The sequence below is a fragment of the Botryllus schlosseri genome, chromosome 9 (genome assembly GCF_051294905.1).
Source record: "Botryllus schlosseri isolate E-star chromosome 9, Bs_hap1, whole genome shotgun sequence".
Lineage (NCBI taxonomy): Eukaryota > Metazoa > Chordata > Ascidiacea > Stolidobranchia > Styelidae > Botryllus > Botryllus schlosseri.
The window spans coordinates 703,745-727,411 of record NC_137244.1 but is presented as its reverse complement, the minus strand read 5'-3'; the positions used below and the strand labels follow the sequence as shown (position 1 = coordinate 727,411).

Sequence of the window (23,667 nt, the reverse complement as noted above, 5' to 3'; positions counted from 1 at the left end):
GCCTATGATGCCATTCACACATTATGTCTGGGGTGTGTTCGGCCTGTGATGCCATTCGGACATGATGTCTCGGGCGTGTTCGGCCTGTATTGATACCCGGACATCGTATCTGGGGCGTGTTCGGACATCATGTCTGGGATGTGTTCGGACTGGGTTAGCAGCACTAGAAAGTCGTGCCTGGTACTGTAACTGACTTTATAGTGAATATAGCGACTATCCTTATTTCTGACATGACTATCCTCATTTCTGACATGACTATCCTCATTCCAAACATGAGACTATCCTTATTTCAAACATGACTATCCCTATATCAAACATGGCTATCCTTATTTCTAACATGACTATCCTTATTTCAAACACTAGACTGACCTTATTTCAAACACGACCAACCTTATTAACATCGTGTCTGGGGGGTGTTGGGACTGTGTTGCCAATAGCACATCGTGTCTGGGGCGTTCCGACACCATGTATGGGTTGTGTTCGGCCTGTGCTGCCAATCGGACATCGTGTCTGGGGCATGCTCGGCCATTCAAGCATGGTGTCTGGGTTGTTTTCGGATCTGAGTTGACACTCGGACATCGTGTCTGGGGCGTGTTCGGTCCGTGTTGCCATTCGGACATGGTGTCTTGGGCGTGTTCGGCCTGTGTTGATACTTGGACATCGTGTCTGGGGTGTGTTCGGCCTGTGTTGCCATTCGGACATGGTGTCTTGGGCGTGTTCGGCCCGTGTTGATACCCGGACTTCGTATCTGGGGCGTATTCGGACATCATGTCTGGGGTGTTATCGGCCTGTGTTGCCATTCGGACATGGTGTCTTGGGCGTGTTCGGCCCGTGTTGATACCCGGACTTCGTATCTGGGGCGTATTCGGACATCATGTCTGGGGTGTTATCGGCCTGTGTTGCCATTCGGACATGGTGTCTTGGGCGTGTTCGGCCTGTGTTGATACCCGGGCATCGTATCTGGTGCGTGTTTGGACATCATGTCTGGGGTGTGTTCGGCCTGTGCTGCCAATCGGACATCGTGTCTGGGGCATGTTCGGCCATTCAAACATGGTGTCTCGGCTGTGTTCGGACATTGTGTCTGCGGCCTATGATGCCACTCACACATTATGTCTGGGGTGTGTTCGGCCTGTGCTGCCATTCGGACATGGTGTCTTGGGTGTGTTCGGCCGTGTTGATACCCGGACAACGTATCTGGGGCGTGTTCGGACATCATGTCTGGGGGGGGGGGTGTTCGGCCTGTACTGCCATTCACACATGATGTCTAGGGCGTGTTCGGCCTGTGTTGATACCCGGACATCGTATCTGGGGCGTGTTTGGACATCATGTCTGTGGTGTGTTCGGCCTGTGCTGCCAATCGGACATCGTGTCTGGGACATGTTCGGCCATTCAAGCATGGTGTCTGGGTTGTTTTCGGATCTGAGTTGACACTCGGACATCGTGTCTGGGGCGTGTTCGGTCCGTGTTGCCATTCGGACATGGTGTCTTTTGGGCGTGTTCGGCCCGTGTTGATACCCGGACATCGTATCTGGGGCGTGTTCAGACATCATGTCTGGGGTGTTTTCGGCCTGTGTTGCCATTCGGAATTGGTGTCTTGGGCGTGTTCGGCCTGTGTTGATACCCGGACATCGTGTCTGGGGCGTGTTTGGACATCATGTCTGGGATGTGTTCGGACTGGGTTAGCAGCACTAGAAAGTCGTGCCTGGTACTGTAACTGACTTTATAGTGAATATAGCGACTATCCTTATTTCTGACATGACTATCCTCATTTCTGACATGACTATCCTCATTTCTGACATGAGACTCACCTCATTTCTAACATATTTGTCCTTATTTCAAACCAATCGAACCAACCCTGTAGAAAATATGGCGTAACGTGTTTTATTATTGAAGAGTTCAGGATATTTTAGTGGCGAAATTATCTTATTAAACTTAGATATACGCATTGTTTCATTTAGTTAATAATATGATTCGATGCTTATGGGTTTCTCGCGGAACGATTGTTCAAACCGGCCGCAGGCTCTGCGAAACTCAACGCGACTGCAATATCGTACCTGTTTCGAAAGCCAGGAACATGAGTTGGATTACGCATCAACCGATCGCCAGTGCCTTGAAGAACTTTTTCCCGTATGCAAAGACATTTGAAGCACCAACTGTTGATGGCTATCGAGGATATATACGTGTCACTAGTCCTTTTGTGACTACTAGTTGCGCCAATTTATCGACACGTAAACGACCTAAAAATGCAGAAACGAAGGCATTTCGTGACGTGTCATCGAAGCAAAGCAATAATTCGGACAATATCGATGATTTAAAAGCCATCTGGAAGGACAGCTCTTTGAGTTTAACCGCTAAATTCAAAGTTCTCTTTCGTCAATACGGTCTCGTTATGATCATCGTCCACACAATGACGGCTGTTGTTTGGATGACTTTGTTTTATATCGTAGTTTCATATGGATTTGATGTAGTCTCGTTTTTAGATAAATACGGTGTTTATGACTTCTTGGAAAGAATAGGTCTCCCCGCGTCAGATCGATTGAAAAGTCCCGGCGCGAGCAATGTGCTTTCAGCATACTTGATCTATGAAATCGCAAAACCCATACGGTATCCGGTCACCATTTTTGCAACAATCTATGCAGTGCGGTTTCTGAGAGTGTTCAAGTATTTGAAACCTCCCCCGAAAGCTAATGCGACAATGAGTGAACTTGTGAGTACGCGAAGAAAGATTGTCCGTCACCAGATTAAAACAACTACATCCAAATACCGAGACCGTTATCGGGTGAACAGAATGAAACTTCGAAGCAGATTGAAAAGAAATGGTCATTATAACGGTAAAAACAGGGGTCGTTGATGTTAGATGACTGCTTTTAAAGTTGTGGATTATTTCGCTACCATTCATTACATGATTTTGTTACATTGAGAGTACAATGAATCTAATTTTTTGTCAAGATGTCTATAGTTCTCTTGCTGCTGAAAATTTCTTGCTACTAAACTGAAAATGTGTTATGTTATTATTTCATATTTATCTATTGAAGAGCTTCTTAGAGGTAGCCTACAGAACTTCAAGATACAATCGAATAGTGTGATCATATTGAAATATTCCTGAATATTTTTGGCTGGCACTTGTCAGAGGTCACTGTTGGCAGGAACTATAGAGAATTCAAAAGAACTTTTGTACATATGACAGTTGATATCAATGTCCTTTTCAATTCTATACTAGCTGTCGACGATTATTAATGACGTGTGTCAGCCGAAAATATTCGAGTTTATTTTAATATGAATATTGAACCATTTCTTTAACACTCAACAAAGGCAATGTAAAATCTTATTTCCGCGGATACACAGACCATAGAGAGTGACTGTCAATTCGTTGTTTCGTCACATTAAGATGTAGTGGCTTAGTATTTTTGCGTTACACGGTAATTCTGTCGATCCATCTCTCAATCCTCGGTATGTTCGGAATTTCATTCTGAATCATTTCTTAGCAAACTTTTTACTGTATTTTCGTGTCAAAGAGCCATTATGAAGTTCTAATGATTTGGCTGAAGAATTTGAATCGGTCACCTGTGTTTCCTGGCAGGGGGCTTGACATAGTTCCTAATGGATGACAGACTCATGTGTTTAGCTAAGCTATCTATTGCATCTGAAGGATGAGTTTACCCGATTTGAAGACACAAACCGTGACATTACAAGTCATGTACTGAGTACTGTGTCGTTATTAGGCTGAACTGCGATAGTGTTCCTATGGCAGCCTATCCATATTTTGTGGACAAAATAGTTGCCTCACTAATGACTCGAAATGCACGGTTGATTTAATCATGTTTATATTGTAGTGTTACCTTCTAGAGCAGGGCTTTCCCAAGCTTGTGGCCCCCTTTTTCTAGTAAGGTATTTTGTAACCCCTCATCAATGTTCCCTCTAATTTTGGACGAGTCTGCGCACGCTCACTAACTCACTGCGCAGACCCTTGGAAAACAGTGCGTAACGACTAAAAAAAGGTCATCACTTCAGATTTTTTGTGCGCAACTTAGATTTTCCGTGCGCAGAGACCGTGAAAGCACTGCGCATTTGCGCACGTGCGCAGCTTAGAGGGAACATTGCCCCTCATCGTTAATATAATGGACAACTTTAAAGACTGTACAAAATGCAAGTATGAAAAGTCTCCAAATGGAACGTAGTACAACGTACAAATGGTTCTATACTGAAATTTGCAGTAGGCCTACTTTGTGGTATACTCCTGCAACCCCTAGTTTGGGAAGCCCGGTTCTAGAGCTGCTCATCGTAAACTATCGTAATATACTATTTTTCACAGAAATATTCAATATATACGACATCTGAAATATGCCGATAGATAGTATGTCTGCTGCACGTCATTTGGAGGACGGGGAAGTTCTGGACGACGGCAAAGAAGATTCCTCGAAGAAAGACGTACGCTCAAGAGATGAAGATGAGCCGCGGTCTAAAAGGAAAAGGCCAGACAAAGAAATGTCAATTGCTACGAAAACAGGAGGCGCTTACATTCCGCCTGCAAAACTACGCTTGATGCAACAACAGATCACCGATAAAAGCAGGTATGGGTCCATTTTCAATGACCAATCAATATGATATATATATATCCGGTCAAAGGCGCCGACTTTTATTTTCAAGATGAGATGAGATAATTTTATCAGTGTAATGCCTCTTCACTGCTTTTAAAATTGCAAGATGCATTTTCCAGATGAGCATGTTATAATGAATCACGGTATGGGAGCTATATTTCCCGTTTTTTGTTTAGAAAAACATCCAAAATCCATCCATAAACTAGCCTCGGCTACTGTGTTAAATGGAGTTTATAAACAGATAACACTTTGGTAAGGGGTGCGCGAAGACAAAGCCTCATTTTAATAGGCACCTCTTCTTGAAACACCTCTAATTGTAACGCAATGGAATTTCACGGCATTATTTGCACTTACTTGTATGGACAACAAGTGAATCTACATTTTTGGGTAGCATTTCCATCCAACCTAACAGCAGTACCGTTACCGTAGATTTAATACTGTCACTTTATATAGTTGCTGCTTCATGACTACCTTTCATTTCAGTGAACAGTATCAAAGGATAAGCTGGGAAGCTTTGAAGAAGAGTATTAATGGTCTTATCAACAAAGTTAACACTTCCAACATCTCCAGGATTGTGAGAGAGCTCTTTCAGGAAAATTTGGTCAGAGGAAGGTACGGTATCTTTCCGTGTCAGGCTTATCTTGTCGCTGGGACAGAAAACTCAACTAGCTATTGGTTGCATTATTGGAAGACATTAGAATTGTACATTGTGCAAACTACAAACAGACTGTTGACGGTCAACTAACAAGTCTGGGTGCTTTTTGAATCATTTTAATTCTAGTTCGACATTTAAAAACAAAAAGTTGCCGAACAACTAAAAAACGTGTCGTCGTTTCGTGTGAATCCTAATACTGGTGTTCTTGCAGTCATTGCTAGCCAGGGGTGGGTTTTGGAGGTCAAAACTCATCTCGTTTTAAACTTGTGCTCATGGTCATGTGGAAAGCCAATCTGATTTCAATAAATGAAAATTAATTAGTTGCGGATTTTCAAAGATTGTTAGTTCTACTTGCAATTTTAGGAAGCGACTAGTTCTAGCTCTGGTTGAACGTTTTGAAAACCCAGTAGTTTGTAGAAGTCTGGAAGACACAGGCAAAAAATGAATTGTGCTTGTCAGTATTATAGTAAGAGTAGCCATACCACCGTCTCTCAAGATTTGTCTTTATTTTTAATTGTAATGTCTGTTAAAAAGTCCTTGTCCTCTATAAGATTTGTCCTTATTTTGGCTTCATCACAGTGCCCAACTGCTCATCATAGGTCACAATAGCAGCAAGGATAATATGAACACAAATAACACTCCGCAAGCGGTGATGCGCGAAAATCATGACCTTTTATGTCTGTCAGGAGCTTCCTCAATTTTGTGGTTATCATACATCGATTTAAATTGCAATATACCCAGAATTGTCCTTATTCTTGGAATGAAGTCCATGACAACCCCTTGTTTTTGTGAAATTACTGAAATGTGTCGATATTTCAGGGGTATAATAGCACAGGCTATCATTCACGCTCAAAACGCGTCGCCGACTTTCACAAAAGTTTACGCCGCGCTCGTGGCAATCATCAACACCAGATTCCCGCAGAACGGGGAGCTGATTTTACGGAGGCTGGCAATGCAGTTTCGAAGGTCGTATCGACGGAATAGAAAGGTGATTGTACGGTCAGATCTATTAGGACTTGACAAATCAAGTACCTGCGTATCATTTCAGTATTCGGAAAAGGTTCTCTCGGTACTCGAATCGTTAGAAATAATGCTCGATATCATTTTGAGCACTCGCGTCATTGTATCCTGCCTTAGTTACGACCATATATATTTGAGTAATGCCCGTCACGGTTTTGATTTCTCAGGAAATTTGCCTTCACTCTGCACAGTTCATTGCACATCTTATGAACCAGCAAGTTGCTCACGAGATCATCGGACTACAAATTTTGACTCTTCTGCTGCAGACGCCAACTGACGATTCCGTGGAGGTGAGTCTAGCTGCAGACTTTTACTACAGCGGGGCATGAGCCGTAGCCACATTGGATATCCGGACAGATTTTCTCATTTTTCACCGGAGCCGGATCAGTACATTTTCTGATCACTCCGGAGTAGGATCAGAGCTGGATCAGTACTTTCTTCTAGGACTAGGGCAGCCTTACCCTCTTCCACCCTCGAATCATTAGTTAAAAGTGAAACGTTCATAGAAATAAACCACATGCTAAGTCCAAGTTGGCATATTACTGCAGATAAGGGTTGAGCCTGATCTTTGAGTTTTTAATTTCCAGTTTGCTTTGTTTCAATCCAAATTCAATACCATCCTGTGAGTACCGACCAGATCAGGGTCATTTCCAGAATCCTGTCTAGAAGTAGTACCGTTGTCGGACCAGAGCTTTTAAAAAAACAGAATTGGAGTAGGACCAGAGAATTTGTCGTTTGTCGATCTGCTCTGCACTAACTTGTACCAACGACTGAATTTTCAAAATGTGCAACTACAACTACTCGCTCTTATTACCTCGAATTAGAACTAACAACCTTTCAAAGTCCACAACTAACTAACTAAAACAAAAATAACTGAAAACACAACAAATTAGATCCAATTTCGAAGCAAGTAATATGAATCACTGAATTGCAAATGAGCTAAGAATTATTAGAGATAGAACCGGCATTTCAAAAGGACAGGGTTTCGAGTTTGAACTGGGAGGGGTTTCGACTCCCTATTCACACACAGATATTTCTTGCAGTTTCATTTATCTAGTCCTGGTTTTTAGAGCAAAATGCTCTCTTAACGCAAAAAGATGTCTGGGCACAACAACTTGATTAGTAGTGATCTGCCCTGACTATAGATAAAACAAGACATGTATCCGGCATCATTTTTCTTGTGGTTGCAAAAAAAACATACCTATTCGTCCTCTTTCAAGTCATTATTAGTGGCAATATGTTGTCATAATGGACTGTGTTTGAATGTTGGAGAAACTGTTCTTGAAAAAAGCAAATTGCTCCAACCAGGAGGAAATCATCAAATCACAAGCCTAAGGCTGCGATAGTCGGGTTGTTGCAAAAGGAAGGAAGGACGTAGTTTATTTTTGTCCTTGATGTTTTTGCGGCATATACACCGACTCCTGATACACATACACACGATCTGCGCATATGCAATTATGCATATCATGAGTGCATGATGTGCATATGCCGCCGGACAAGGAAGTGCAGATATAGCCTTTATGGCTTTCTAAGTCATGCACCACCCCTCCATGCTATCCCAATAATGCATGAGCGCCAAGTAGGGAAGCCATGGATACCAGTGTTACTAATCAGGTCTTTGGTCTGACCCGGCCCAGAATCGAACCCACGACCTACCGATCAAGAAGCCGGACGCTTAACCATTACGCTATCTTGTCGGTAAATCACTGTTATTTTGAGATTTTGCTGGCTAGTTGGCTGTTCGGTTGCCTAAAAATGCTGCACATCAAAGTTGGCTCCTATGCAAGATGTAGAAGTGAATTTATTACAGTAAAAAATTTGGATTTATTTGAAAAATTTCAAAAAAATTATTTTTCAAAATCTACTGGCGGCTACCAACCACTGTACCTCATGCAATTGCTAGGCTGTCAAAAAACGATGCGTAAAACTAATTTGGCTCAATTACGAACCGCAGAACAATAGTTTATATGGTGAGAAATTATACATTTATCAATTTTCTACCCCAATTACTTCGCTTGCAGCCTACAGGTTGGAATGAAGCCAGATTCGATGTGCAGAGTTTGTTTTTAGGGAACCTAACCATTTTACCGACTAGGCTAAAAAATTTGAAGAGAAAAAAGTAATTTTTGAACAACCCTGTTGCAATAGTTCACTTTTTCGGCAAATTATAAACCATCCAAAAGCGTCATACATCCACCCCTACGTTGTGCGGCACGGTTTCCCTTGAATAACTTCATCCGATTTTCCAGGTCGCCATAGGATTCCTGAAAGAATGCGGGCAAAAGTTGATGGAAGTCTCTCCAAGAGGTTTGTCGGCGGTCATGGATCGACTTCGAACTATTTTACACGAGCAGTCGCTTGACTTGAGAGTACAATATATGATTGAGGTGGGTGCGTCACTTACAAATTTACAAAATACAAAGTGTCGAAAGTGAGCGGGTTTGCTTAAAAATTGTTGAAGCGAAAGTATAATAAAGAAACAAAATCCACTTGAGTAATTACTCCAAGTAGGCAAGCCTACTTGAGTACTTGGAAAAAAGTAAAAGTACTTTGTTACTGAGCATCTTTTAAAACAGAACAAATGTTGTAAGGAGCATGTTTATAAGTAGGGCGATTTTTTTTGACATGTCAAAAAAGTCAAAATTAGGTCAAAATTGTAGCATTGGGTCAAAAAATGTCAAAATTGTTTACAAAGTTGAAACTTTTTTGCAACCTGCATTTCGTTTGTATCGTAGATTTTGCACTGTCTGTGAACTTATCATTTGACATTTTACAGCATGTAGCCTACTTTATAGGCCTACCGTTGTAGACAGCCCATTGTTTGGTCATTGTGAATCATGAAACTTCAAATAAAACAAACAGGTTGACATGATGTTATGCTCAACGTAAAGCAATATCCTAACTGAAGCAAGACTGTGTGGTTACTGCATGGTTCTGATATCGAGAAGCGCATGATGAAAATTGTGATGTATACACCATTGCCAGAATGAAGCAACAAGGTTTGTCACCAATAGTGAACGCGCAACTTCAGTGTTGTCAGCCAACAACTGCTGCTGTTGAACGTTCTTTCTCCATTCTTGGCAAGCCACTTAGTAAGGACTGACGCTTTCTACCCGAGAATGTAGGAAAGCATCTTTTGTTGTACTACAAATTTTTTTAATTATTTCTACCATAATGCGTAATGTAACTACTGTAATTTTTCCTAGGGCCTGATTTCGTTTAAATTAAGTTTTTTCATGAAAAAATCTGTTCGTTTTTCAAGCACAAAAGTTATTTTCAGGCCAAGCTACTTCGTAAGGACAGACAGTTCCCTCCACAAATGAAGATAAGTAGTACAATTCTAACATGTAGGAAAACACCTAATTTGCATACGTAATGTGAAATTTGGGCAAAAGTGGAATTTTTATGGTCAAAACATGTCAAAATTCTGATTTTTTAGGTCAAAATCTTTCGTTTTTTAGGTAAAAAAAATCGCCACAGTTATTAGTTATGCATTTTTATGGGTCATTATTTCTAGTTCTGGTTTGCACAAGTCTGGTTTATTCCAATATGAATATATTATTTAATTGTGCAAGCAAGTTCTATAGCTTCAAAATCTTTTCCAGTACCAGATGAGATCTAACAAATAATTTGACCGTATTCGTTCAGGTTATGTTTGCGGTTCGCAAAGACGGGTTCAAAGAGCATCCGGCGGTGGAAGACGGATTGGACCTGGTGGAGGAATCGGACCAGTACACACACATGCTGCAGCTGGACGATGATGGCGAAGGGAAAGGAACAGAAAATCAGCTCAACGTATTCCATCTCGATCCAGACTTTATACAAAACGAGGAAAATTATAAACAGATTAAAAAAGGTGAGATGGAACCTCCTGCATTACCGAGCGACTTCGTTATTTAGCCTTCACAATATATCAAAGACTAGAGTCTAACCAATAACATCGATATCTTTGGTTGATGTTATATCATTCAATTTATGATTTCTCTCATCCACCGTCAACACGTTGCCTTTAACGTACTGGCACATTGTGTGCGATATAAATTTGGTGTTGAATTTGAGCCATTCCTTACTGAAACATTGCAGATATTCTGGACGAAAGCAGCGAAGGGAGTTCCAGCGAAGGATCAGATTCCGACAGCGACGATTCGTCTGATGAAGCAGGTAGGAATGCATCACGCTGATCATACTTGTACTAATTGACGGGTTTTCAAAATGCGCAACTAGAAGTAGGATTACTCACTTTCCAAAACTCGTAACTAGAACTAAAACTACTCACTTTCCTAAACTCGCAACTGGAACTACTCTCTTTTCAAAAACTTTCAACTGGAACTACAGAGTACTCCCACATGTTTTAAGTTATTCTACAGCTATTTTTTCTTAATGCGCAACTAGAACTAGAACTACTCACTTTTTAAAATCTGTTACTAGAACCGAATCTACTCGCTTTGCAAAATCCGCAACTAAAACTAGAACCGTTACCTGCCTAAATTGGTGGTTTCTACAAGTCTTGTGGTTATGGTGTGCGTTTTAAATTACTGTCAGCTAGAGCAGATAGCATTGACTAGTGGCAGATGACGAGCCGATTTAGGGTGCAGGCGCTGTGATATTTTTTCGTGGATAGCCTACGACAACTTAGAAAATCGCACCATGAACTGAAACCAGACCATACAGCCACGTGGGATTAGCGTGTATGGTGTGATGAAGTCTTGTAGTGTATCGGGTCAAGTTATTTACCTCCTGTTCATTGCTCAGATGCGGAGGAAGAGAAAACAACGGAAATTGAGGATCGGACGGAAACCAATCTGGTCGCATTGCGCAGAACCATTTATCTCGCGATCCAATCCAGTCTGGACTTCGAAGAATGCGCTCATAAGCTTTTGAAGATGGAATTCGACGAGAAGGACTATGTGAGATTGCGTTTGTCTTATAGACCTTGACAGATTCACAACTACCTATGATCAGACTTGTGTCAACAACTGGATTTTCAAAATACCCAACTAGAACTCGAACTACTCAATTTTCAAAACCCATAACTAAACCTACTAAAAAAACAGTAGTTAGGTGACCGTCAACCAACCAGATTGGAAGTTTGTAGTAGTCTGGGTACGATAGCACTTTACACACACTTTTTAGGAGAGAGATCTGTACTGTTAGGCATAAGACTTGAATAATTTCGGTCTCCAAACCAAATCTGTGATCTAGCCAACAGCCATCCTATTTTTTAAGACGTTGAGTTTTGTGAGGCGCAAATCTGTAATTGTAAAGGTTTGTGCCCTTCCAATTGTTGAAAAATTGTTTCAAAATTACATATCCTCAGGGCTGCAATAACTCTAGTCACGATTTTTGGGTGACTCGACTTGATTCAATTTTTCAAATGTGTTAAATGACTCGACTCGAGTCAATTTTTGTATTGACCCGACTTGTACTCTAGTCATTGCGCACGACTTGAACCAAGTCATTTGACTCGAGACTAGGACGACCAAGACAGACATTTCATTGTGATTTCAAAGAACAGTGAAGTCACCACATGATTGGTATTTTGTCTATCAGTCCTGATACTTGGAAAATAGGTCCACAAACTGTTAAGATTCGGGAAAATGACAACATTATGAATGCAAGCCATTCTATATCATTCGAGCAGAGCTGAAAAGTTGGTTGAAGCGGATTGAACTAAAAACTGAACAGTGAACACAATGGCTTGGACTCGACCCTCTGCTCACTGACTTGGGCTCGGACTTGACACAATGGCGAATTGAAAATGACTCGAGTCAAATCTATAAAAGTGAGATTGACTTGTGACTCGGAACCGGCTGACTTGGTTGCAACCCTGCATGTCTTTGTAACATAGTACTCACTACTTTATTGGGCCTTTCCGGGAACATTTCAGATTGCTGAGACTTTTATCAAATCCAATATGATCCTCTCCGAGACGGCCCACATCTGCCATCAAGTAGCATCCTTTTGACTACTTAGCCAGATTCGGTCCCATGATTACAACGTTTCGCAGTGCTACATATTAAAGGAGTTCCAATATTTTTAATGTCCTGCCGAAGTGAAGATTCCATTCCACTATGATTTCTTAATGAATGTCAATTTCTTTTCCAGAAAGAGATATGCGCGATGATAATCGACTGCTGTTCGCAATTACGAACGTACGAGAAGTTCTTTGGTTTGCTCGGAGCGGTATGCTGCCTTTCGTGCTCCGAAAGACTAAAATTAATGAATTTGTGTTTTGTACAGCGGTTCTGCATCTTAAAGAAAGAGTTTATGGAACATTTTGAAGTTCTGTTTGGCGAACAGTACGAAACTATTCACAGATACGAAACGAATAAGCTCAGAAACGTAGCAAAAGTGAGTCCATTGCGTTTTGTCCAACGTTCGTGTCTTACTGCTAGAAAGTAGCACTTATTCCAAGTACTCAACGGGCTTTTTCTATGTGCGATTATGACTGAGAAAAATCAAGTGCTTGAGTATTGGGTACCGGTAGCATAAGTGGATGAAACATGTGTTTCGTTATAGTTTTTTGCCCACCTGCTGCATTCCGACGCTTTGCCGTGGACCGTTTTACAAAACATCGCTCTCTCGGAGGACACGACAACCTCGTCCTCGAGGATTTTCATCAAGATTCTCTTCCAAGAGCTCGTCGAATATCTCGGACTCACGAAGCTCAACGAGAGGCTCAAGGACGAGTGAGTGTTGACATCGACGTGGCATTTATTTTAAATCACTATCGACCGTTATAGCTTCTTAATGGTGAAACAAGGGTCAATTTCAAACTCAATCCCGAAGACAACATCATCGTCATTCAGTCTCCTCCCTTTTGTACAGCAAATCATAGATATCTAACTAATCGCAATGGATAGAGTTGAAGAAACACCCTGACAGCATGATAGCTCTGGAAAACATACACACACATACACCAGACTTTCAACGACGTTCAACTAACTACTGCTATCTCGACTAGTTCTAAAATCGAGTACTTCTAGTTCTAATTGAGCATTCACAACACATTTAGTTGCAGAGCAACTAGAAATTGTAGTTGCAAATTTTGAAAATCCAGTCGCAACAAAGCGGCTACACAAGAGGGACCCTTGAAAAGACGCGCACACCGATATGTAGCACTAACTGTTACCTTACATCAATATTTCGATCATGTCTCTGCCTGTGCAGTAGGGTTTCTCAAAAAAGCTATTTTTTTCAAACTTTACCGGCTATATACAGTAGTAAAATTGTTAGGTTGCCTAAATAACGCAGCACATGAAATTTCGTTGTCTTGCAACCTGTAGAAGTGAAGTTATTGAACTATGAAGTTCGGATCTCTATATATATACAAATTTTACTGGCTACTGTCTGGTTTCTTCTCTAGTTCTTGTGAAGGTCTGGTTTCGCCAGTTTCATTTTACGAGTGTACCTTTTTCCGCAGGTCCCTCTCGCCCTTTTTCGAAGGTCTGTTTCCGCGCGATTCTCCCAAGAACACGCGATTCGCAATCAACTTTTTCACCTCTATCGGTCTCGGCGGAATAACGTAAGTGTTATACTGTTGCTACTAGCTTAGGGTGGCAAAATTGATATGAAAATTTAAATATGTTGCGTTTATTCGACCGCAAAAAATAGAATGCCAGTTCCACCTCACAATAAAATCTGTTCGCTGCTTTCTAGTCAAGCCCAATTCATTGCACTAGAATATTTTCATATTTTACAAATCTGATTATAGTTAGAATTATAGATTAGATTAGAATTCGGTAGAATTAATAAATTCACGAAAACTAAAAAATTGTATTCAATTCCCAATTCGAAAAACTTGTAACAAAAATCAAGTTTCAGATCGAATCAGAATTCGTTCTCAAAATCACAAGAATGGCAAATGTCAGTTCACTAAGCTTGGCTCGTTTTGTACGATACTATTTACCTGTAGGAAAACCGGAAATTAGATCAGATCAGATTAGATCAGAATTATTTCCCGGCGTTCCGCTCAAAAATCATCAAGCTTTGCAAATCCGTTCACGGGTATGTCAGTATGTCATTTTCAGTAACATGTGTATGTGTAGTTTTGTGCTCCATGTTCCTTATGCTATAAGATGATAAATCAGGGTTTCAAAGCCTCCACAGTGGAAGATAGTATAGATCAGAGTTGTAACCAATTCACAAGGCTTCGAGTCACAAGTCAATCTCACTTTTATAGTCAAGTCGAGTTATTTTCAAGTCCTCGGCTAGTCAAGTCCGAGTCCTAGTCATCGAGCAGAGGGTCGAGTCCGAGTCGTGGTATTATGACTCGAGTCCAAGTCATTGTGTTGAATGCTCTGTTTCCAGCTAAGGTCTTCTTAAACCCACTTTTTATAACTCTGTTTGGTGATATTGAATGGTTTGCATTTACTCCGTGTCTCGAGAAAATGACTCGAGTCATTACAACCCTGCAATTCAGTATTTGGTTAAATCATCTATCACTGCCCGACTCTAGGCGTTTATATTTACACAGATTTGAGCACTGGAATCTTTCTTCCCAGCACAACTACCAGTGCGGTCTCAACAAGCTTGTTTTTTTCACAGTGACGAACTGCGCGAACATTTGAAAGAGACGGCGTTGCGCATGTCGGAACAACTCCAGGCCGAACAGCTGCAATCGCTCGCCGCCAGTTCGTCCGGCGAAGAATCTGCTGATGAAAGCTCGTCAGGTACGATGCTTTGTAGCCTGCAAGTACAAGTTGGGATGAAAGGAATAAAAAACACTCGAGCAAGTCATTTTGTAAAACATCCCGAAACTTGGCATGATGTAGAACAGGGGTTCTCGAAGGGTGGGCCACAGGAGCATTTGAGGCGGGCCACATAGCTATTTAGAAAATTTTAGAATTAATGTATGTTTAGATATATTTGTTGTAACAATCGCTAAAAATATATTCGTATTGTCCAATTATACGTAGGATACGTACAGCTTTTCATCTAACTCTGATGAAACGTGGTGGCACGTATGGAGTCAGCATGTTCAAATCGAAAATGCGAGGGATAAACGGCGGATTTATCCACTGGCTATGACAACCTACGGCCAACAGCAACTAAAATAATTTCGGGTATATAATAACTGGAAGGTAATGCTGAAGTAACCAAGTATTCCGGCAGGGTCATAATGTCGTATGTAGTTCAAAGGGGTGTGCAATAAACTCGGAATGAAGTGTAATTGGGGTATAGATTTACTGCAGTTAGGCAAGTCGTATTATTCTAAGATGAAAATAGCCATAATTGCAAATTATTAGCAACTTCTGGTGGAGGTATCTGCACCACCGCAACGAATCGTAATGGATTGAGGATTTAGCGGAGCGCATTAATCTTTGGAGTCGGTTTAAAATCTCCGCCCAGGAAATCATTGTAGATAATGTGAGAGTCACATGAATTGATTGTATCATTGGATTGAATATTCTGACATCGCAACTCCAGTTGGTTTGGTGCAAGACATACAATGTGCATTGTACAGCATGCATATTAAATAAACCTTTCTCCACTTCTCTGTAGTACCCCATTCACCAATGAATTGTTCGAAACTTATCCAGAATGATTATGATATTCCCCTCAATAGTGGAACTAAAATCCCAATCAAACAGTGTATGCGTTGATTTGATCATTGAGTTTCGCGACGCGAATGGAGCAGCGGACGATCATAATATACACAGAGTTTTAGCCTATAATCTACCAGGATCTTGTAAATTGAATCAAGTTCAGTACGTTTCGAATCAACAGTTGATTCAGATGAATACGAGAATGGCAAATGTCTGTCCAGCAAGCTTGGATCGTTTTGTACGGTACAGTTCCCCAGGAGCATTTTCGGGAACACCAGAAATCAAACTAAAATTAATTAGATCGTTGAAGCATTCCACAAATTAGATCACCGCCATTTCGCTCTGATTAGTCTAATTAAGCAAACTTCGTCATCCGAGTCTGGATGCATCCTGCAAATTATATAAGGCCGGAAGTGGTTAAAGTAGCCATCGTTGGCACCCGAGTAAAAAGTAGAAGTACCGGTAGAAAAGTAAAAATTACCAAGTGAATAGAAAAGTGATTATTCTAGGCCTAATTATGTTTAGAAAACTGAAGTAGAAGTAGGCCGAAACATAACCACTAGAGGAAGTGGGCAAAATCTACTTGAAGTCTCTGTTTTTAAGACGAGGAAGAGAAGAAGAAAAGGAAGAAAAAGAAGAAGAAAAAAGATTCCAAGAAGAAAAAGAAATCTTCGAGCAAGAACGAAAAAGAATCGTCCCGACATCGGAGAGAGAGAGAAAGGTCGTCTTCCGCGGAAAAAGAAAGGTCGAAAAGTTCGAAAAAGAAAAAAGATCGCAAGTCAAAGAGGTAGCGGGAGTAACGTCGCTTCCTGTGCACTGCCCCTCGGCTTTTGTAACGGACTCCATCATTTTTGTATGGATGAAATAGTAATAAAGATATGGAAATTTTCTAAACCTGCATTGATTCTGGTATTTGCCTCTTTACACTATAGATAAGGACAGTGGTTCTCAACCGGTGTGCCGCAGCTCACCAATGTGTCTATTGAACTGCTCAGGGGTGCCATGAGAGAATGTGGTAAACAAGGTCGACAGCAAAAATAAGGGAACCCAAATTCTGAGTATGGCACATGGTCGGCGGTTTTATTATTTTATCTGCTGGTATGCTAGATATCCCTGGATGAGCAGCTAGGAGAATGTCGATACGACCAAGTACAGTCTCTCAATCTGGCATCATCTCAGCCTAATGGCCGTTGTAACGGTGTTCGATCTTGTTCTTTTTTGTTTTAGGCTTCCTCGCTCATCTTATTTTCTTCCGTCAGTTCGTCCTTGATCGGGTCTAACTCTGGCCTTCGTTGTTAGGCCAGGGATTTGGGTATATGGTGGGAAAATTTAGGATAAACGTGTGACAATTTGAAACGTGCTGCTGCCGAGAATCAAACCGGGGGCTCCACAGTCAATTGTGTTGTACGCCAATTCAGTAACTCACGCACAATCGCACATAGTGTCATTCAGGAAGGTGATAACGAACTCGCATCCCGTTGGTATTCAGTTCTCCATGGGATGTTGCGACAGAAGAAAAAAGACTGTCAAGTGTGGACGATAATAATGCTGATCCAATTTATTCCTCGCTGAGGTGATTATTGTATTTCGCGTCCTTCTGTTTTGACTCCTATCTTTTCATTGTATCGCAGTCTTGTGATGTTTTGAAACGATTAAAATATTAATAAACCTGACTGACTCTCATCGAGAGTTCTCCCGTTCTGTCCAGAGACTCGGTGGTAACTGAAACTAAGGTTCAGTAATGATTTGAATACTCTCATCTGGATCGGGTTTTAATTATAGTGATTTGAGTCGAGAACAGTGAGAAATGATTGCTTTCAATGCTAAAATCGCAAGAATCAATTCGTCGTCGAGAATTATAGTTTCGATTCTATCTGAAATGAGGACACTTTTTCAAAATTTTCAGACTTGCAAAACCGGAGGAAAATCCTCAAAAAAAGGTCAACTGTCTCAAAATCAATCAATCAGGTTTATTAATATCTTCATCGTTTCAAAACATCACAAGACTGCGATACAATGAAAAGATAGGAAGGTGTCGAAACAACTGGGAGTAGCCATTAAGATCAGACACCCACCTGAGCCTAGGCGAAGTAAATAAGAGGCATGCACACTGAATGAAAAGTAATGCAGAGAATATAAGACGCAAGCGACAAAATGAGGTGGCATGTGGCGGAGGGCGAGGTCGATGTTAGGTCGTGGTCCGGTAATCCTGAAGACTGGCGAGTATTCATTTAAAATAAATTGCTTGTATTTCGACTTGAATGCGGACTCCGGACATGCTCGACGACTGTCGGATAGCCGGCTAGATGCTGTTCCACAATTGCGGTCCGGCATACTTGATAGAGCAATGCGTTTTCTTGTATTCAGTCCTGATCATATGGTAGTTGTCCGGTAATCCTGAAGACTGGCTAGTATACAGTTTTTTTTACATTATCAGGTGGTTGACCAAAAAAAAGGTCAACTTTCCGTCACAGCTCCCGAAATATCCGGCGGAGCGATACTTCAGTACTGAATTACTGTATCCAAGTCGATTTTACCATATATTTAACCAGAATTCTCAAAATAGATGACAAAATCTCAAAAAAGAGGACATTTGGGAGTCCTCCGAGGACACTTTCAAAAAAATCGAAAAAGAGGACAATTCCTCGTAAACGAGGACGTATGGCAACCCTAACATTATACAACAAAGCTGCTCACGTTAGCGGTATGACATATCTGCGGAAGTCATTCTCACAAAGTACAAGGAAATGTGTGCGATCGAAATTAATGTGACATAACCAGAGGTGGTCAGAGTAGTCAAGAAAGCTACTCAAGTAGAAGTAGAAGAAGCGACGAAAAATATACTCAAGTAGAAGTAGGGGAGATGTGGTACCGATGGATCAAAAATTGGAAAATGATTGCTGGCCCCAAAATGTTCAGCCGAAAACAGCAGATCTTTTGCTGGCTCAGCACTTTATACAAGCTCTACCTATCGCGCACATATACATGAATATCAGTCTTTCCAAAAAATATTTATGGACGTTCAAAATTTGTTGCTCGAACGTATCATAGGTCCCCACCCGGTGGGTCCAATGGCTCACGACCCGGGGACCTATGACACATATACCCTAAAAACTCAAATGTGACATCCTTTTTTGCTTAGTATTATAATCTAAGCTATACAGCAAGCCAAAGAAGAATGTTTGGTCGCAATCGTCCCAAAATAGAATAAATATTAATTCAAATGTTGTCATAAAATCACGTTTCGATTTTGGCTCGAACTTATAAATTTGAGGGTACATCCAATGGTACATACATATTGCCCGAAAATCGACAGTGTGACTTCCAAATACCTCGTTATAGCGATAAAGCATCATATGCAATTATTGCATAAAGATTTTCTGAACGTAGGCATGTTTCATTTGTTTCATGATTAGTACGCTTGATTATTTTGCTTGATTTGGCTATTGTATCATCGGTCCCCACCCTATGAATTTTATACATGAATCGAAAAAAATTCCACTCGAGGAAGGTACTGAAAAAAATAATAGGTGCCATTATATAGCCTGATACAAGCCCTACACTTCACAATAAAAATGATTGCTGTTTTTTTCGTGTTGAAGGTCACAAAGAAAAATATATATGTCGATCTGAATTTACTTTACACCCCCCAAAACAAAAAACATTTGTGAGAGACCCCATAGCTCGCGCATGTCGATTTTTTTTTTGCATGTGAGGAAAGATTTTGACTGCCTTTAAATCTACTCAAGTAAGTAAGTAGTTGTGAAAACGATCGTAATTCTTTCGCATGGACTGTCAAAAGCTACAGATGGAGCTATGCGGAAGGTGTAGAGAGCTTGATTCTTACTGATGCATCCCAGGAGGTGTCAATTTTTGAAAAAATAAGCAGTCGTCCACATCATGGGATGTAAATGATAGTATTGAATACTGATATGGAAATGCGATACTAATCTTTTGTTTACTCGAACGCCCGTTTTAGAGAATATCATGGCATTGCGCCCTTCCCCATATTGTAAGGCCCAGGTCGAAGAGCAATACGGAGAAGTTGTGTCGGATACGGCTTTAACACTTTTCCCGATTAGTTTACTTTAATTAAAAATATGGCAGATCGTAAAAATGTCATATAGTGCGTAACTTTATTCTCGGAAAATTTAAGGCATTACTAAACTTGCTTTCATACTTCAAGATGTATATCCTCCAGACAAAAGAACTGAAACTATAATTAGTTCTCAACGTATAATACTCGTAATTGAAATAAAAATAAAAATACTACTTCTAAAAAGCGGAAAATATATGTCATGTCTTTTGTCCAGAAAGTTTAAATTTTGGTCTGCTAAAACAGGTATAACGTTAAAAAAGTCAAAGTCCACCTTTCCAGATTAGGACAAGTCATGGTCTGCTAGGTATAATAGGTAACGGTAGTTTCAAACGTTACGGGGGCCATACCTACTGTGATGAAATATTGGATATTGGCGACAATGCGGTGTGAAGGAAACCACGCAACCCGATATCCAAATTATATTCATCGATACTTTCGTTAAAACATAACTTTCACCACTGTGCGCGAAACGCAACGAAATTTCAGGGTATTACATGACTTTTATGAAAATTAAATGTTGGTACTACGTGAAAATAGCCCCGAAATTCCTTAGACTATCTTTCTTATTGGGGATTAAACTACTTCTACTTGACGAACTGAAAATCGCGAAAAGTAAGTAAGTAGTTCACAAAATATTACGAAAAAGAAGTAGCGAAAAAAATATCTACTTGAGTAAGTACCAGGAGTAAAGGAAAACTACTTGAGTACTTCGCAAAAGTAGAAGTACTTCGTTACTGACCACCTCTGGACGTAACTCACACACGCACGCGTAAAGTAGGCTACCTGATAAAGACACACAATTATGTGAACAACAACAGCAGCAGCAAGAGAAGTGGCTAGGCGAGAGAGTTTTCTCTGTACAATGTAGCCGTTGCAATTCTACATTCTACAATACGTGTTTAAATTCTTTTAGTGAAATACTCAGGTATTTATTACAGATTGCTCAACGAAAAGCATTAAACGAAAAACATGAAAAAATATTTTGTTCAAGCTCTGATCTCTAAAGTTGCCCTTTACTCGTCCAATCTCCTTTTTTACATGATTGAAATGGACACTGTACTAGCAAAACTAAATATATCACTCATATCTTAGAGCTTCGTAGATACTCAGGCGGTGGTACTATGGTGTTTTAAGCTGTTTGGAGGGATTTTATATCGCAACTTTTTGCAATCTTTCTCTATTTTTCATACCAATTTCTATTGCAACTTTTATCAAATATTGCGTAAAAATCCAAATGAGTATGATTGAAAAACAGGCTATAAACTATTTCTAATATGCTTCTGTTCTCTTTGATTTGCAAAACAAAAAGCTATCTGATGTGTTAGCTGCATCTCTGTGTTATCTATGACACAATGGCTAGCAAGCAATAAGTTCAATTACCCCTGCAAAGCACGACTGTGCCCAAACAATACGTAAATAGATCGCTTTAATAACTCTGTCGTTTAAATTTGAGATAGTTTCCCATTTCAGGCGAGACCGCCGAAAATTACATTTTCACTGGGTCACCTTTTTCATGCGATTGTTTAAGTCGCCAAGAGTGAGTTTGTCTACAACGCCTTGGGTCAAGTTTGCAGACCTAGGGGGTGTGGGATGTGTTTTGACCTGTTTTTGGAGGAGGGGTTATCACTATGCTGTTTGGCTCTTTGGGGGGAAAAACTTTTTATTGCAATTTTTGTTAAAATTAAGTGCGCAACTTTTTCGCGATTTTAGTGCAACAAAAACTAGCCCTACTTATCGCATTAGCCATCTTCACACGAAGGCCAGCTATAGGCTACTCCTCGCAATCAGTTTCATACAGGCATGAAGACTTACAAAAACCTAGAAGTGGGCCGTGTTACAAGTTCGCAGATTTGGAATCAAACATAGAATATCGACCTGGTGTAAATGACTAGCGCAGTCGAAAACCCCATAAATGCCTCAAACAACGACAACGCAGGCTATGTAGGCTGAGTACTGAGCAGCTATCACATATCACGATTTAACGTAGCTATGGATGGAAAATACATAACAGCTACATCATATTTGCTCCGCATTACGTATCTTACGTACAATCGCTACAATACAATTCATCAACACCGTCGGTTGCCGAAATATATAGTTTCACTGTGCTGCGATTGTTATCGAACACTGAGCAAGGCAGATTCGATTCTTCCTCACTTGGCTCTTGTTTCTCTGCGCTGCCCTTGTATGTAATAGAGCCGAATTTCACATTCCCATGCGATTTTGAGGGGGTTCCAGTGCTCTAAGATAGTTGATTTTTGGAGTCGGTGCGACAATAGCATTTTAGAAATACCGCAGTTATTACGAATTCTGAGCTGTTTATGATGAATTGCATGGCTTGGTGGGTAGTGCCTCGACCTCTCTTTTCGCGCTGTATGTAATGAAATGTATGTAATGAAAATTGGTGATGTTGGAGGAAAAAATATTCGAACTTAGTTATTCATGGACTTGGACATCGACGGAAATTAATCCTTGAAGGTTTTCACAATTTTCTTTACTCATCCAGGTGACAGGTGAGGCAGTTCCTCACTTGCCTTCCCTCACCGCACGGCACTGACTACCGTCCATATTCGAAATCCAATTCGCCCAACCCTAACTGTAACACGAGATAATGGTGCAGTGATTCTGACAAGCCTTCAGCCTTACCGGTCAATAGTGCCCTCTGTGGAGATTTGACCCTCGTCACTTCATCTCATCGTCACATTTGCATCGCATTATTGCAAGAGTGCAAGTATACTGGGTCGGAGCCTCGGAGGTCAGAGTAGGTCAAGATATAGAGATATAATGGACAAAGGGCATTTTTTTTTTATGTTGTGGTGTATAGGTTTTGGCCATCATTCTGGACATTGTATTTGATTGATTTCGATTGTAAGTATGGAGCCTGGAGAGTTGACTGTTGGTAAGCTGTTGTAACTAACCTTGAAGATTACGTGAACATTCTTAGTAGTAAATTATGGTCCTATTCTGCGTTTACATTTGACCGTGTCTGTGGTAGACTCGGATAATAGGACGTATAGAAAACGAGGTAGTGATCTCAATCGAGTTAACCAGCCAGCTCAACGATCCTAGATTGGTGCTATATAACGCACAATCATTTGAGCTAGGCGACGACCAAACGTACGTTATAGCATCGGGTAACACAACTGAAGTACAGCAGGCAGCAGGGTTGTCGTGGATACATTCAGGCACATGTATAGTATTAGACACAGTTAAATCGCACGCTCACTGCGCTTGGGTCGCAATCTATCTGACCGTATGACAATATTTAGGGTGGCTTATCTAGCACGGAATTTTCTAAAAGTAGTATCAGTATGGAAATATGGAATCGCGACGATGTCTCAGTTGAGGAACAACGCAGACAGTGACGCCTAGATTAGTAATCGCGTTGCGGTAATTGACAATGCGCTTATTACCTTTGCACAATAAGGTCTGTGCGAACTTGTGGTGGCGTTCGTTGGTAATTGGTATCGTGTTGACAGTATCAGTTTATTAACAATTTTACCGGATCAATACACCACAAGACTGCGATAAAATGGGAAGATAGGAAGGTGTCGAAAAGACTTGACGAAGTCTTCAAAATCAGGCACCCACCTGGAGAGCAATGAGCGACGAATAACAGGTTTCATTCGTTGTACGTGCAGCTGCAGGACTTTAATTTAGCCGTTACATGTACATCCCATGATGAATAGTACAGCTATGGGGTCTAGTCCACTTTCTTATCCACACCTTATTTACTACCTTATTATA

General features: G+C 40.8%; 4 protein-coding genes across 4 annotated transcripts in view; 2 read left to right on the top strand and 2 right to left on the bottom strand.

The window, feature by feature from the left end:
• LOC145447014 (alkaline ceramidase 2-like) overlaps window positions 1–23,667 on the bottom strand; it is a 454,308-nt gene that overhangs the window by 194,404 nt on the left and 236,237 nt on the right. The window lies entirely within an intron of this gene.
• Window positions 1–23,667, bottom strand: part of LOC145447026 (uncharacterized) — a 185,021-nt gene that overhangs the window by 117,158 nt on the left and 44,196 nt on the right. The window lies entirely within an intron of this gene.
• On the top strand, window positions 1,872–4,315 carry LOC145447017 (uncharacterized). Its single transcript, XM_080325447.1, has one exon. The coding sequence runs from the start codon at window positions 1,967–1,969 to the stop codon at window positions 2,849–2,851; it is 885 nt and encodes a 294-aa protein (XP_080181573.1). The 5' UTR covers window positions 1,872–1,966; the 3' UTR covers window positions 2,852–4,315.
• LOC145446998 (pre-mRNA-splicing factor CWC22 homolog) lies at window positions 4,103–16,715 on the top strand. Its single transcript, XM_080325420.1, has 14 exons — window positions 4,103–4,571; window positions 5,082–5,210; window positions 6,073–6,241; window positions 6,441–6,563; window positions 8,523–8,660; window positions 9,922–10,129; window positions 10,357–10,434; window positions 11,026–11,180; window positions 12,379–12,456; window positions 12,514–12,624; window positions 12,793–12,962; window positions 13,697–13,798; window positions 14,821–14,945; window positions 16,425–16,715. Exons 1-14 carry the CDS (start codon window positions 4,342–4,344, stop codon window positions 16,610–16,612), a joined length of 2,004 nt encoding a protein of 667 aa, XP_080181546.1. The 5' UTR covers window positions 4,103–4,341; the 3' UTR covers window positions 16,613–16,715.

Coding starts and splice junctions, on each gene's coding strand:
- LOC145447017 (XM_080325447.1), top strand. CDS start 1,967: ATGATTCGATGCTTATGGGTTTCTCGCGGAACGATTGTTCAAACCGGC.
- LOC145446998 (XM_080325420.1), top strand. CDS start 4,342: ATGCCGATAGATAGTATGTCTGCTGCACGTCATTTGGAGGACGGGGAA. Junction 6,564..8,522: donor CAACTGACGATTCCGTGGAG/GTGAGTCTAGCT, acceptor CCGATTTTCCAG/GTCGCCATAGGATTCCTGAA. Junction 12,457..12,513: donor TCTTTGGTTTGCTCGGAGCG/GTATGCTGCCTT, acceptor TGTTTTGTACAG/CGGTTCTGCATCTTAAAGAA.